Raw genomic sequence first — 16345 nt, forward strand, 5'->3', positions numbered from 1 at the left:
TGACTTATCTAAACTAGTTCTGTTCATTTCTCGAGTGAGGTGTAAACCAGAAACTGGTTCCGGTGGTTCTGCGTTCACACTTTGCTCCTCATCTGATCCAAACTTGAGTTGAAATACAGATGAAGCCTGATGGACTTCACTTTACTGATCCTATTCACTCCGGATCTAGATCAGAAATTACCAGATTTCCACTCATCCGATGATGAGATCCCAGCAGATCCACTTTAATCCGTTTGGTACTGTTACATCGGGGAGAGCGTGAGTCGCGATGGAAGCTTCCATTTAGGTTTACTCCAAAACTGTCCATTCATCAGAACAGTTCTGAAAGCTAATGCTACGACGAGAGCTAGCCAGAGGATCCATGTGATCTCCTTCTGATCATCATAGTCTGTAGAACCGTCACAGGAAGTCTGTGAGATCCCCTCTAATCAGATGCTTGCAAACTTGTTCATCAGAAAATTCAGTTTTTAACTTTTTTCAAACTAGATCAGGATGTCGACAGATCCTGAAAAAGTCTGAGAAGGTTTTACATTGAATTCTACTAAAAAATGCCTTAAATCGTCCTAAAATTTGATAAATGTTTTTTTTTGTCAATGTGATGCGACTTCCTGAAACTTAAAGAAATGTTAAATCATTTAACCTCAGCGAGATAATTATCTCAAAAATAGTGTAAATCCCAGAGAAAAGGCTGGATTACTCGTGATGGTTAAAACTGGCTCAGAGCAAACTTTACTCAAAGACTTCTAAACGTGGCTCCGATTGAAGCAGAAGAACACAACTGTATCTTCTCTACTCCTTCCAACACTACTGCGAATGATGCAACCTCTGGTATCGCCAAGGATGCGCCGCGTTGAACCAGACGAGCCACGACGTGTGGTTCCACGCCGACGGTGATCTGGACGCTGATGAGCCGCAATAACAAGTGGATCATCTGTGGGTTTCTACTTATTTGATGACAGTTTCTGTTTAGGTTAAGGGAGTTGTTATAAATATACTCTGTGACTAATGCTTCCTAATTACACACAAAATAATTTTTTTTTTTAAAACTTTTCAGTGTTTTATCTTGTTCAATCCTCACTATGAACGACCCTAAAGCAGTATTTTGATCTATTTTCACATTTCTGATTTCTGAAACTCACAACGGCCCCTCCCATACCTACGAAAACTAGCAGGTTGTCATGAGCTGACGTCACAAACTCACAACGGCCCCTTCCAGGAAGAGTCTCCGCCCCTTCCAGGAAGAGTCTCCGCCCCCAGGCTAACACAAACTCACTTTCTCCACAAAGCTAGTGGTGATCAGCTAGCAAAACTGTTGGGGATAAGTTAGCTAAGCTAGCGGTGGTCAGCTAACAGTAATCAGTCAGCCAACAAGTGGCGATCAGCTGAAATAAGTTAGCAAAGCTAGCGGTGCACAGCTAGAGAAGCTAGTGGTGATAAGTTAGTGAAGCTACCAGCAATCAGCTAGCAATGATCAGTTAGTGAAATAGTAGTGATAAGTTAGCAAAGCCAGTGGTAATCAGCTAGCGAAGACAGTGATGATCAGTTAGTGAAGCTAGCTGTGATCAGCTAGCAGAACTGGCGGCTATCAGTTAGCGACGCTAGTTTTGGTAGCTGGGATCAGCTAGCAAAGCTAGCAGCAATCAGTTAGCGATGCTAGCGGTGGTCAGCTAGCTTTGCGTGCTCCCCCGCTCGTGCACAGTTGTGCAGACGCCGGCTGTCTGTGGCGTTTGTGTTGTGATCCAGCGAAGGCAAAGCAACAATTTGGCGTTTAAACTCCGTGTGGCATACGCCAAAGAACATTCTGGCGAGGAATCTGCACAACATTTAAGGTGGATCCTAAAGTATCCATGAATGGCGCAAGCAAAACAAGACTCTGCAGAAAGGGAGCGGACTATTTCCTGGTGGAAACCGTGAGCGACGAATTAGAAGAACCAGTTTGAACATTGAGCACAGAAAGGTGCACATACCTCCAGGAAAATGATTGCATGGAAGCTAAAAGGATTTCTGATGTGGAGATTGATAATCCTTCAAGGAGAGCAGAAACGTTCACAGCCAGTGCTAATCACAACAATGTTGTCATGGTCTGAATAAATCCTGAAATGTTCATCTGGTGTTGATGTCTGTATTTTGTGACTGAAGTTCACTTCCTAATGAACCATTCTGTCTGGGAACGGCACATCCATCTGTGCAAAAACGTGGATGTTAGTTTTCGAGGGAATAACAGACACACTGCTGAGGCCGGCTCTAGGTTGATGTAATGAAATGGGCGGAGCCTCAGAGATCAAGGGGTCTTACTTCTGATTATAAGAGCTAATATCTCATCCTTTGTTCTCTCGTGCCCCAAAGGTCATTTATGATCATATATGTGGATGTAGTTGACTCCAACAGGCTGAAGGAAATCGCGGTTTGGCCTCTTTAATAGTACTAATGTGAAACAATGATGATGTCTGATTTGAGAAGTTCTCTACGCTGGTTTATGTTGTAGCTTCTTCTCACAGTATCCATGTATGTTTCCTAAACTAGACGTGATGTTCATTGTCTTTGTACATACGGTCTCAAAAAGCCTTAAATTGAATTTAAATTTCCATTTATTAGCATGTGTATTAATATTCATGTACATTTTTTTTCTGAATGTTACTCTTCAAAAAATGGTGGAAATTAGTTCCGTTCCAGTCCTGGGATCATGATCGTGTCATGAGACGTGTATCACGATGCGTATCGTACCACCAGACTGCTGCCGACACACAACCCTAGTAGACATGCTGTACATACATGTAGCTTTGCTAATTCTAGGTCATGTGACTTCCCTCTCCTTTACAAACACGCAGATGCAAAATCACAAATCAATCCGGTGAATGCATGCTGGGAAATATGAGCGTTTTGGGGGAGTTGAAAGATACGTTTCTCTTTATTGGATGCCTCTTTGGATTATCCATTGACTGTATCTGACACCTGGACTGAGTAACCCCTCCCCCCTAGTGTTCCAAACAGGAAGTGGCTCCAAGAGGCCAAAATAGGAGTCGAGGTTTCTCATTATTGGATGTCTGTCTGGATTATTCTGTTTATCCGCGCTCAGTGAACGAGAACGGTTTTGGGTTTTCTAACCGTATGAAGGTCTATTAACAGTTTTTCGCCTCCATGGTCGGAGATGACCCTGAAAACGGTTCTTTACTATCTTCTATCAGACACCAAATACTCCTAAAATAATCTGGATTTGTGGAACGACATGAACTAAACTGGATTTTAAGTCTTGAAGTGAGTGACTGAGGTTTTTTCTTTTAGGCAAATCATGAACATTAATAATTAGATTGACTGAATTCTCCAGAAGAACCTCTAGAGGTTCATCAGAAGTTCTTCGTATGGAAATTCCTCTCGTTTCTGAGGTGTTCATCGACGACCACAAACGTTTCAACAAACATGAACGCCTGAATTTACAGGATGAAGCATTTTTATTTGGATCATCAGGAAAACAACCGACGGAGACGAGTGACGGTCGGAGGACGGATTCTCGTAAGTATGAAGACAAAAAGATTCTTCACGTCTTTGTCGAGTTTAGGATCAAATGTGTGGGACGTAAACAAAAACAGCTGTTTAGAAACAGGACAAACTGTTGGCGCTTTCAAGTTGCATAAATTCACATTTCTGAGTCCAGAGTTTTAACCTGGAGATTTATTGAATTTTGAAGAATGTTTTAATTCATGGAACGTATTTGAAGAAGACTCCTAACGCTCCAAGAACACGGATGAAGTAACGGAATAATCGGATGATCTGCCTGAAGACGGAGACGCTCCGTCGCCAAACCGTTCGATTAATTTAAATTTCCTCTGCGGTTCTCTTTGTTGGATTTGTAGTTTCACTTATCATGTCTATGTTCTCAAATAGTGTTTTGTATGAAAATAAAAAGAAGTTTGACTAAATAAACATGTTTCCTTCACATGGTTCTGTTTCCTCTGAAAATTTCAAAATAAAGGCGTCCAACCCTAACACAAAACCGTCCAACTTGAAAGTACTTTATAAATCACCCACAATGCAACGCTACAAACGTGGAGCCTGTTTTGGGCGGGCCGCTGTTCCGCCGGGACGCCGCCGCGCCCCCTAGACTGACTGGTGAATCCTGAACTGGGCCGGGACGTCGCTGTCCAGCTTGCAGATGACCTTGTAGATGGCTTTCTTCCAGGACGGGTCGCGGTCTTTCCCCAGCGAAATCGCGGCGTAGAACTCTCGGAGCGTGACCTCGGCCACGACCAGGAAGCAGTCAGGGACCTGTCAATCAAAGCCGGAAGATCACATGACAGAGTCAGAAAGTGACAGTTTTGATCAGATTATCTTAATCTGGGTAAGTGACCAGATTTGGCCGTCGTCCTTTAATCTAATTTAAATTAAAACAAGATGATGTCTCATTAGTCTGGAGTAGGAAACGGTCTGTCAGGTTTACTGCAGACAAAACACTAAAGGATTAATTAAAAAAATCCTTTCTATACGTGAGGATTATTTTGGTCTTTAGTTTTAAGAACATGGTTGTTTTCATCTAAGATTTTAAAGATGCCGGATCAGATTATTTACCTGCTTCTTCTCTCGTATCATAACCTATTTTCTTCTCATCTAGAAATCTAAAAGTGTTTTTTTTTCTTCACTTTTTTCCTTTAAATCTATTTTTTATCCGTCCTGGTTTGTAATCCACCTCATAATCTGGAATTCTTTCTTTCAGATCCTATTTTTGTCCACAGATTAAAAACTCAGACGCTCGTGAGGTTTACAGCTGGAATATTGAACCGTTTTGTTTATTTTCTAATGTGGTTATTAGAGAGAATAGAGGGAAAAAAAATAAAATTCCATTAAACTACTTTTTCCGGGTCAGTTTCTCCTAAATCTATTTCTTTTTTTATGGCCAAAGATCATAATACTGATGCTTCTTTTTATATTTGTGTCATTTTGTACAAAGATGTTTATAAACTGCTCAGTTTGATCAGTTTTAAATTGTGTTTTAGCTTTTATTCTGGATTTTACCATAACTTTTTTTTGTTATTTTATTAATACTTTATTTAAAACTCAAAAAAGCCAAAACACAAACCAATCTTCAGATCTCGTGTTCAGGTCATTTCTGAGTAACCTATCAAATCAATCTTTATCTATACAACACTTTTCACATGACACAAAATGCTTACACTTAATCAAAGAATGTTTTAAATGTTTTAAACTTTTACATCCTCAGAAATACTATTTTTTTATTCTAAATGATTTTTAATGAAGTAGCTCAAAATCTACAGTGTTTTTACTCATATTTTTATTAATCAAATGAAAAAATGTTTTTAATTACATTTGTGCCAAAATCCTCTTTTAGAATGAAAATCAACACCAAACTATGATTATAATCTCAAAACTGAAATTAATCCGTCTTTTTTTAGGATGAATTTTAACTTCTATTGTCAATAAATCAAAAATTACCAATTAAATGTGTTTGTTATAATTTTGTTACCAGGAAACAATTTACTTTATTTCCACATCTTTATAAGATTATCAGAGAACAGATGAAGATGAACATAAAAACAAAAAGCGATGAATGGAGAGTGAATGTTTTTCCATAAATCTGCATCTCATCTGTCCATCCACCTGAAACAAAAGGATCTTTCTGGAAGGTTTTTCCTCTGATCTCCTGGAGTTCTTCTCACCTGGAAGTCGTTGGCTTTGTTGTAGTGCATGTTGAGCGCTCTGAACAGTTCCGATTCTCTGCCCACAGTCAGGTCCCGGACGTCCAGCCGCCCGTCCACCAGCGCCGCGCGGGCGAACTTCTCCATCTGGATGTAGTAGAACTCTCTGAAGTTGCTGAACCACTTGATGAGCTGGGAGGTGATGCAGCGCGTGAACTGAGGAGGACGGTGAGTCGGTTACACCACAAACCTTTGACTTAATAAAGCACAACTTTGACACAAATCTGCCGCGTCCGCCTCGTTTTCTGCCGTTTCTGACCTGGACGTCGTGGAAGCACGACCTCAGCACCAGCGAGCTCGGGTAGCGGGTGTAGAAGAACATGAGCTTCGCCTTCTTCAGGTGGTTTGCGGTCAGGCCTTCCTGCAGGTCCAGAGTTAAGTCGTCTTCGTACCTGGAGCAGGTGAAGGTTTAAGCGCTGAAAGGATACGTTTAGAGCGTACAGATTACTCCTGACCACGCCGTCCGACTCCATCTTCAGACTCTCCAGAAGGATGGGCTCCACCACCGCCTGATGATGAGGACTCCTCACAGACCTGGTATGGCAAGCCAAACAGGTCAATAATCGCCAGGAAAACGCAGTAAAAAAATGGCGTCTTGGGAAAAAAAAAATAGAAATGAAAAAACACTGCTGTAACGAATAAATTAGTCTTGTGTTGCCCCGACAACAGGCATAAAAAGCAGCATTTCATCTCATACAAACCACACGTCAAAGGCGCCATTCTAGCACGTTCAAAAGCAGTGTTTTGTTATGTCACATTTGTGTGTTGAATACACCGTTTTCCTTGAATATAATGGCCAAAGTTTTACTCAAAGTTGTCACCCAGGTTCAAGTCCCACAGTTGTGTGTTTTAATACATATGGAGATCTTTTTTTTCTTTTCAGAACAACTTGGAGTGTTTGATGTTAGTTTCGGACATCAAGGACCTCAGCGCAGTATATTAAAACCTTAGTTTAGTTGTTTCTGTTTTAAAGTTTTTCATATGATTAAATATAACAATTTTTAAGGAAATCTAACTAATTATTTAAAAACAAAACAAAAAAAGAACACCTCTGGACTTGAACCCAAGTGACAAGTAGGAAAAGGATTCCAAGAGCTGAGCAGTCCCACCTCGCCACATATTTGTGGTCACACTCAAAAAGCAACCTTCTACATGCTGCTAGACGTAGAAATCAGATTTTCAGAAAAGATTTATTCATTCATGGATTTTTCACCATTTTTAGATGGGAATCAACTGTTTCTGTTGTAACATCTTGTTAGTTTGAGAATGTATTTACTAAAAAAAGAGATTTCTAATGGTCTCCAACAAAGAAAGCGTGTTTTAATATTTGTTAGAGTTTATTCATGTAATTCATACCTGTCAAAACAAGAAGAGCAACAAAGAAACATTAACTATAATAAAACGAAACCAAAGAAAACGATGTGTTATGCCGATTGTGTTATGATCGAAGTCACAAATTCCCGTATGTGACAGAATAGCCCGTGTGCTGCTGATTTAACCGCTAGGTGATAAGACAGGTTTGAGTAGAACTTTGGCCATAACCATTTTTTCAATCAAAGCGCCGTATTTGACGCACGTGACAGAACAAAACGCCACTTTCAACACTTCGCTTTTTTATGTCTATTTTGGTACAACACAATATGACGTAATTTACATGCTACTTTTAACCCTTTAACACCTGGGGCGTTGCCGGTGGTGCTTAAACACAAAAATCTTTAACATTCTGTGACTTCTCAACTGTTAAAAGGATCAGCCGCTATTCTTCAGAATCTACTGGAATTATTGTGTTAACTATTAAAAATAACAGTAAATCAAAGAACACAAACACTGGAGCTCTGGTGTTAAAGGGTTAAAACATGCGCAAACACTGAATTTTTCATGGCCATTATGCCGTTTTTGAAAGCACTTGTCCTAACGATTATTGACCACTTTGACTTGCCATTCACAAGATGGCAAAATTCTTACATTTAAAATGTGCATACATACTGGTGTTTGTAATACTCCATTTTCTACAGCACTTTTCCTGCCAACTATCGACTCCTTTGGCTTGCCATAAACAAGATGCCATAATTTTACATGCTACTTTTAAAACGTGTGTAAAAAGGAGTTTTTAATATGCTGCTATTTACTGCGTTACTCTTGGCCATTATTGATCTCTTTGGCTTGCCATACATAAGACGTCGTTACTTCTAGTTTCAAAACGTGAACATAAAAGCTGCGTTTTACATTGCCTATACGCTGTTATTGTTTTTTTTTTTTTTACAGAGTTTTTCCTGGAAACTATTGACTCCTTTGGGTTGTCATACACAAGGTGGTGTCATTTACATGTTGCTCTTAAAATTTATTTTTTGGCGGCCATTGTGGACCACTTTGGCTTGCCATATCCAATTTACTGCAACTTTTAAATCGTGCGCAAAATGCGGCATTTTTCATGGCCAATACTTAGTTTTTTAAAGCCGCTTTTCTTGATAATTTTTGACTCCTTTGGCTTGCCATAACCTGGAGTTCACTTTGGACTTGACGGACGTCCAGCGCGCGTCTCGCCGCTGTTCTTCGTCCTGCAGAGATATGACGGTGCTGCTCCTGCCGGAGCCTTGCTCCTCCGCCTCAGAGGAGGAGTCGTGGCAGAGGAGGGTTGAAGGAGCTTCAGATCGTTCCAGGTCGGGCCTCTGGACCACCAGAGACAGAGCTTCTGTTTGGACCTCCGCAGCTCCACAGCAGGAGAAGCTCCACTTCTCCTCGGCCTGAGGAGCGGCGTCTCCCTCCTGCAGGAGCGGCATGCTCCTGAAGAGGGCGTCCACGCTTCTGCTCACAGCTCGGGACAGTTCGGACTTGAAGACGTCGGCCATCAGCTGCAGCCGCTCCGGCCTGGACTGGAAGAAGCTCATCAGCTTCAGCTTCCTCCATCCCTGCTTCCTCCTGCTGTCAGAGCGCGCGCCTTCTCCTCCTGGAGGACCAGACAGGCCGTAGAGGGGGGGCTTCTCCTCCCCCCCGCAGTCGTGGCTGAAGCTCCTCCTGAGGTGGAGGTGCTGCCCCGTCTCCTCGCTCTCACCTGCGCTCTCAGGTGTTCCCGCGTGCCTCTGCTCCGTGCAGACCATCCCCCGGATGATGCTCTCCACTCTGGCGCGCTTCGCTTTGGTCAGGCTGCAGTCGTGGTCGCAGGAGAGCAGCGGTGGGTGGAGCCTGCTCTGGGTGGAGGAGCTGAGCTCCATCTGGCTGAAGCTGAGGAGGTTCGAGTCCCCGGAACCGGACCGGTCCGGGCCGGGCGGGAAGGAGAGGAAAGGTTCTGCGGTGCAGCCGCAGCGCGGGAACATGCTGCAGGTAAGAGAGGAGCTGGAGGGGTGGAGGTGAACAACACCTTTATACCTGCAGGTCCCAGAAACGAGGGGGCGGGGCTTCAGCCTCCATCCTATCACCTGCTCCTGCCTGGAAACTCTTCAGTGAGAGTCAGAGGATGGAAGTCTTTGTTCTCTGGAGACCGAACTCACGTGAGTTCAGAAGAAGGTAAAGAAGTCTGAACCGAGAGGCGTTCAGGGCCGGCTCCGACATCTGGAAACCCCACGAAAGTAGTTAGAATCAAGTTTTAATTGTGAGAAAATGAACTTGGGAAAAAAAAAACAAACAAAAAAAAAAAACAAATCTGGACATAATTCTGCTTTTCTTTTTTTTTCTTATTTATTTTATTTCAAAATGTTCTGTGGAACAATTCGAGCACGAAAGGCTCAAATTTAGGGAAAAAGGAGGACACGGAAAAAGACAATAAAACTCCAATAAACTACATTTCAGGGTCAGATTCTCCTACATTTATTCCTTTTTTGTAGAGAAAGATGATAATTTCAATGCTTTTCTGAAAAAACAAGTGTCATTTTGTGCAAATATTACAAATTACACGGTTTGATCTGTTTTCAAAAGGTTTTTTTGGTTAAAACATTATTTAAAAATCCAAAACACAAACAGGATTTCAGATCTCGTCTGTTCGGGTCATTTCACAGTCATCTAACACATTTTGAACTTTTACTCTTCAGAAAAATCATTTTTGTTTTAAAAAGCTGCAGCTTTTTTAAAATGAAATTTGAGCCAAAATCTTCCTCTGTAATGAAAATCAAAGCAAAACTGAAATTAACCTGTTTTTAACATTTTTAGGATGAATTTTATTCTTTTTTTAGTGACCCAAATCCAGCAGTTTTTATTAAACAAAAAAATCTGAACATAATTCTGCTTTTTTCACGTATTTATTTCATTTTAATCTTTTTAGTGGAATAATTTGGTCAAATTTTGTTCCTGAAACACAAAGGCTCAAATTTTGGTGAAAAAAATAATTTCAATTTAATTTATTTGCAATGAACTTTTATTTTAAACGTAAATGTATTTTAGTCTTTGGGATCCTGGTGTTAAAATAGACTTTTAGTAGCTGAAAATGAAAGAATTAAACTTTAGAAACTGTTCATCTGCGATGTTTTATTAGAAAAAAAGGTCTAAATAAGTTTGATTTTTTTACACCAGTCTTATAAATCCTGTCATGATATTTGACTGTTTTACAGCCACATTAAAAACAAAAAATCTAGATCAAATGTTCCGTTTTCATGCCGAGATTCTGCTCATTTAACAGAAGGTGGCGCTCTTTTAAACGAGCTGAGTTTGAAGCTTCCAAAGAAAACTGAGACAAACTCATTCAATCTGCAAATAAATCAGTGAAATACGTGTCAAACTTGATTGAAATTAATGTTTTTTTCAAATCCGATTAGGATTTTTATTTTTTATTCATTTATAACATCCTTTCCTCTTTGCTTTTTTGATTATAATTTGTTCAGAACAATTTTAAAATAAAAATATTTGCACAAATCTTTTCATAAACCAGACAAAAAAATAAAACAACCAACAGCAGATTTATCAAATGATCACATGGAGAGAAAAACAAAACTTTCATTTTCACTCGTTTATCTTCTAGAGATTCAGATCTTGAATTTCAGGTCAATTAATTCTGACCTTGTTAAGATTTAATCTGTTGTTTTTAAGGTGATCAGAATAAAAATAAACAGTTTTTAAATTTGTAGAAACAAACAAGAACCTAAACTTTGTTCTGGATCCAGTTTTAGTGAAAAATCCAACAAGAATCCAGTTTAAAGTTTGAAACCTTTGAATGGAATATTGTTAAATGTACGTTTATATTTGATTACTCTAAAATTGTTTTTGAATCTTGAGGATCTTTGTCATCGACAAACAACCATGGGGGCTGAATGCGAGTAGAGGAGGACTGAAACATTTAATCTGGTGCCAGCGCGGCGTTCCCGCCGCTCGAGTCGTGTGCCAGCCGTAGATCTTCAAAGCCTCGGCGGCCGGCGGGCCCTTGAGGAGCTCCAGATAATGGGATCATCTCTGACAAAGTCTTGAGGGTTGCTTGGCCCTTTCGCCCTCTTCACAGACGCGGGCTGGAGTGCGTGCAGCTGCGGCGCCGCCTCTTCACGGAGCTCTGTTTACTTTCATAATGGCGGAGGGACAATGGCTGCTAATGTACGTCTTTGTGCCGCTGCCAGAAGCTCCACAAATGTCTGAACAACACAGTTTGGAGGAAAAACAGCGAATTCATTATGCAGAAACACAAACATTACCATGAGAACACTGGAGGCCCTAATGCGGCCGAACGCGGCGGACAAAAACACCATGATTAATGATTCACTTCTGCGGACGCTCAAGATTCCATTAGCGCTTCCAGATTACGGTAATTGGCCTGTGGTGCATCGATATCTGAAAGCTCGCTGGCAGGTCTGCCAACCGTCTTCAGCATTTGGCCAAACCTGTGAATTTCCAATTGGACGCTAAAGAAGACGCGGGTTTCAAGTCTTTGTGTCCGCGCAGATGAAACGGGAGCCATTAGGGTTTGGCAGCGAGCTGCTGGTTTTCATTAAACCACATCAGAGAGATCATTTACCTAAATTATTCTGCTTTGGCTCTCGGGTGGAGGAGCTAATGACATCATAACGTCCTTGAGTCTGAGTTTAGTTTAAAGTGTGGGGAGTTCTGGAGACTTCAGCTCGGAATTCCTGATGATTCTGGATTGATGGAGTGAGGTCACAGCAAAAACAGACTCCTAGAAAATTCCAAATTTTCATGTATTAAAGTGTCAAAACAACCAAAGTCTTTGTCTTTAGTTAAACTCGTGGATGATTTTGTGTCTTGAGACTATTTGGAGGTTGACAGGTGAGTTCAAACGACTAAAGATGGACATTCCACATTATTACGCAGACAAACATTATACATTATAACAATCAACACGAGAAAGAAAAAGAATCTCTGCTGCTGAAAAGAATGAAATAGCCGAGTGTCTTGGACAAAGTATGTAAACAGCTGATTCAGACATTCACAGGTCAGAATGACAATGGTTTCTTCCAGACAAATCAATCAGATTTAGAGAGCAGCTGCTAAAGTTACATCACAAATTTGAAGCTGCTGGTGTCTCTGGAGTCCAACCAGAGGGTGCAGGTAATGATAATAGTAATCCATTTTATTTGAAGCGCCTTTCCTATCACTCAAGGATACTGTACACAGCAATAAAAACAGAATAAATACACATAAAAGCAGCAGGAGGAGGCGGAGTCTGAATCTAGAGTGTGATACACTTTAGAAAGAGGGTTTTTGGACCTTACAAGTATTACTTCGGTTTTGTTGCTAACGAGTGTAAGAACGTTTGAAATGATCCGTTTTTGATTTCGGACATACGAGGAGAGAGACGATGGTGAAAGAGATAAATCCTGTTTACGGGACAGATGGAGCTGGATGTCATCAGCAAAACAATGAAGATCAATCTAAGAAAAATGTTGCCAAGAGGTTATTAATGAAGAGAAGAGGGCCGAGGACAGAACCTTGAGGAACATCAGAAGAAACTGAACACATTCTCAGTCCCGAGTCGTCAGATATGGATGTTTGGTTAAGGACTCCTCGTCACTCTTTGACGTTCTGGGTGTCCCCAACTCATGGTTTTTTGGGGTGCTGGTTATTCTCTTGCCTCCCAGTGGGATCAGCAAACAAAAAAAGCTCACAGAAACCCTCCAGACCCCTCCCACGTTATGCATCAAGAGTTGGAGTGGCTCCCCTCACATCGCAGGCTTCAGATTCCTGAATGCTAAACACAGAGGAAGACCTTCATACCGAGGCCAGTCCAGCTACTTAACGCTGACACAATCTGGCTAATCAGTGCATTAAAGCTAAACTACTGTATTTTCTGGACTATAGAGCGCACCTGTATATAAGCTGCATCCGCTCGATTTTTTTATAAAAATAAAAAAAGGATATACAAGCCGCACTGCAGATATCTATGTCTATGAGATATTTACTGCATGTACGGAACGGTTTTGAGGTGTAAATGTACATGTATGTACTCAGATTTGTCGCGTTAAAAACGCGTTAATCTGACACGTGCTTGACGCCGACAATTTTTTTGACACATTAATTGTGGATTTTCTCATACGTGCCTTTCCACACCGCTCAGGCGTCCCTCCTTTAACTCACCAGCTGCTCTCACACCAGATCACGGGCGGGTCTCCAACCACCGAGCTGCGAGCTAAAACCGGCCGGCGCTAGGACCTGGAGAGCTCTTGCACCCTAACCTGGCTCCGGTTCGCGTCCAGTACCACGTCTGGTGGTACCGGCGCCGCGTCCCGAGAGCTGCGGACCCCCGACGTTCTGAACAGCAAGCGCACCGGGGGACGTTTTAAATGTTCTGGAGGTTTCAACGTGATCCAGCCCCAGCATAGTGGTCTGTCTGCCGGCATATTCATGGCGTGAGCTCCGCTGGACACGTCGCTGCATCGAGCTGCAGTCAGAGAACGCGGCGGCAGTAACAGACTGTCAAACTATCCACAGAGTATCCCGCTTTTCTCAGTCTTTTATGTTTTAAAAAACAAAAGTTAATTGGAAATGATAAATCTCTATTTCGGGCTGCACGGTGGCGCAGTAGTTGGCGCTCTTGCCTCACAGCGAGAAGGCCCCGGTTCGACTCCCGGCTGGGACCTTTCTGTGTGGAGTTTGCATGTTCTCCCCGTGCATGCGTGGGTTTTCACCGGGGACTCCGGCTTCCTCCCACCATCCAAAAACATGCTTCATAGGTTCATTGGTGACTCTAAATTGCCCCTAGGTGTGAATGTGAGAGTGGATGGGTGTGTGATTGAGGCCCTGAGACAGACTGGAGACCTGTCCAGGGTGTACCCCGCCTTCACCCATCAGCAGCCGGGATAGGCTCCAGCACCCCGCGACCCCGACAGGGACAAAGCGGTTAGGAAAATGGATGGATGGAAATCTCTATTTCATTTATTACTGTGGTTCAGCAGATGAGGAAAAGATTTGGTCCTGACTAAAAATGAACATGAAAGTGTTATGGAAATGTTATTTTGATGTTTTTTATTTTATTTTACTGAACGTTGATTTAAGTTTTGAATTTAAAATGCCCTTCACTTGCACTTGGGCTTTTGTTAGGCATTTTATGTTACAGCCTTTTATTGTTAAGAAAGTTTATCTCAATACAATGTTACAAAATAAAGTATTTCTGATGAAAACTATTAATTTTGTCATTCTTGTTTTCATAATTAATGTAGAACTGCTAAATTCTGCGAAGTACATATTTTTTTTCCTAAAAAAAGGCCACATATTAATTTGCGATTAATCGCGAGTTAACTCTGGACAAAATGAGATTAATCACGATTAAAAAATTTAATCGCCTGACAGCTCTAATAAATATATATTTCTGTAGCTAAACGTATTAAAATGACCAATCAGATTTCCCAATAAAAGTAGGCGGAGCCTGCTGGCCACACATCCAACATTTTTTGTAGCTCGCTTTCAAGCTTTAGGGGTGTGGCCTTCCAACAACTTCACTCCAGATAGGAGAGTGGTTGCCGTAGAAACCGACAACGTCTGGCTCCAACATGGCGGCGTACATATCATGCTTAAAATGGCCGCTGAATTAACTTCATTCAGCTGGAAGTAAACAGTCTTCTGTGGGTGACCTCACACTCACTTGGTCCAGTCCTCATATACAGTGGATGGTTTGTCTTCTTCTGAAAAGTGTTTGAATCTTCAATCCTCCAGCTGGTGGCGGTGGCGACGCCAGCTTTGCTCCGGTTCCCAGGAGTCCTCAGCGGAGTTCTGGCTCGGATCTGCTCGTTACCTTGTTGAGTTCAGGGAAAAGCTCCAGCACGGCGATGTCCAGCAGGACGTACGCCATCTGAGGAGGACACACATCATGTTCAGGAGCGGGTTCCTCTGGTTCTGAGGAAGCTGCAGCTCTCCCAGAACATCTGCTCCTCTGGAGGTGTGAAGTGTTCACCTGCTTGTTGAGGAGCGGCTGCTGCAGAGCATCAAAGAGGAGCCGGACTCCTTCATGTTTGGCTTCTTCTCCGATGCATTTGCCCACAAAGTCTGAAACCAAACAAACTTCTGACGCTCGTTGGTCTGAAGGAACAACTATTTTAAGCTTTTTTACGATGTTGATGCAGTCTCTGCTTTTATTTGCTACCTGGACTTTAGCTCCTGCTTGCCACCGACTAGATGAGGACAGAAAAACGGCCTCCTTCTGTCTAGATGAGCTCGCTCTGATCTCTCACAGCGTCCAGTCCAGCTTCCTCTGCCTCCTAAGACCGTCTTCATCTCCACTCCAGGAGATGCTGAAGATCAACTCCAGCAGCACAGAGACGAGAAGTTTGGAGAGAGTGGAGACCTTCAGGGATCTAAGCAGAGAGGTGGACCAACAGGGATGACGTCATGAAATGGGCGGAACCGACAAGTAGTGAAAGGCGGAGCCTCAGAGATTGAGTCGTTTTACTTCTGGGAATGAAAAGTCCAAAAAATAACTAATATTTCATAAATATATATTTTTTTAGTGTTCCAAAGGGAACATATGATCATATGTATGGATAAAGTTTACTGTGAAAGCCTGAAGAAAATCATAGATGGCCTTTTTAAGTAAGTAAGAACATAACTATCTATGTAAGAAGTAAGAACGTATGTGTGTAAATAGGTACACTAGTAAGTTGAGTAGGTTCAAAGGTCTGCAGGTATATACACTCCAGTTTGGAGTGCATACACAAGCCTCATATTTTAATTAAAACTTTTTTTAATTCAAGTTGATTCACATTTTTCTGTTTCTAAACGATGTTTCTAAACAGTATAGAAGAGTTTTTACATATTTAGCTTTTGATTTACACCTAAAATGCTTGTCAAAAATGATTGTGTTTTTGTAAGCATTATAAAACATTCAAACTGCTGAAAACGACCCCAATCTACACTCAAGTTAAGTTGCTTATATAGTTCTTTTAAAAATCGATATTTACCTAGAACTTAAATGGAAACGTTCGGTTTTACCGTCCTGTCACGTCAGTCAAAGATTAAATAATTCCACTTTCAGAGTTTTCTATGGAAATAAAGCTTTATATTCACCTGTAAAGTTGCTAAAACCTCAATAATGGACGCATTTCTCTGAAAATGAGTCTCTTTTTGACTCTCCTGATCATCCGCCTGCGCGGCTTCCGTGTTTTGGTCAGCTGACCAAATTACCCGGATGTTCCTCTTCTAAGAGGGTTTTTTTTCTCACCGGCAGAGGGCGGCGTTTCCCCAAATAAAAGCCAATCGCAAATGAAAACACTGAA

The 16345-nt window shown here is 41.7% G+C and overlaps 1 protein-coding gene across 3 annotated transcripts; it reads right to left on the reverse strand.

Moving 5' to 3' along the window:
• Positions 1-3426: 3426 nt before the first annotated feature.
• LOC112158018 lies at positions 3427-16297 on the reverse strand. 3 transcript variants are annotated; one of them, XM_024291177.2, is made up of 9 exons: positions 16137-16297; positions 15217-15427; positions 15028-15119; positions 14719-14925; positions 8208-11257; positions 6137-6242; positions 5968-6069; positions 5670-5864; positions 3427-4263 (listed from the first exon to the last, which is right to left on the reverse strand). In XM_024291177.2, the coding sequence occupies exons 5-9, from the start codon at positions 9020-9022 to the stop codon at positions 4096-4098; spliced, it is 1386 nt and encodes a 461-aa protein (XP_024146945.1). In that variant the 5' UTR covers positions 9023-11257; positions 14719-14925; positions 15028-15119; positions 15217-15427; positions 16137-16297; the 3' UTR covers positions 3427-4095. The 3 variants fall into 3 exon arrangements, with proteins under 3 accessions (XP_024146945.1, XP_024146947.1, XP_024146946.1); XM_024291179.2 differs by having other exon boundaries at positions 15028-15134; XM_024291178.2 differs by having other exon boundaries at positions 16031-16297.
• Between the last annotated feature and the right edge of the window lie 48 nt (positions 16298-16345).

Source organism: Oryzias melastigma, linkage group LG24 (assembly GCF_002922805.2).
Source record: "Oryzias melastigma strain HK-1 linkage group LG24, ASM292280v2, whole genome shotgun sequence".
NCBI classification, from domain to species: domain Eukaryota; kingdom Metazoa; phylum Chordata; class Actinopteri; order Beloniformes; family Adrianichthyidae; genus Oryzias; species Oryzias melastigma.

What these genes read in the sequence shown, in the direction of transcription:
- LOC112158018 (XM_024291177.2), bottom strand. Translation starts at nt 9,022, where the DNA reads ATGTTCCCGCGCTGCGGCTGCACCGCAGAACCTTTCCTCTCCTTCCCG. An exon ending in CGTGCTTCCACGACGTCCAG is followed by an intron (nt 5,865 to 5,967) that starts GTCAGAAACGGC and finishes CGTCCTCCTCAG; the next exon opens with TTCACGCGCTGCATCACCTC. An exon ending in ACAAAGCCAACGACTTCCAG is followed by an intron (nt 4,264 to 5,669) that starts GTGAGAAGAACT and finishes TTTGATTGACAG; the next exon opens with GTCCCTGACTGCTTCCTGGT.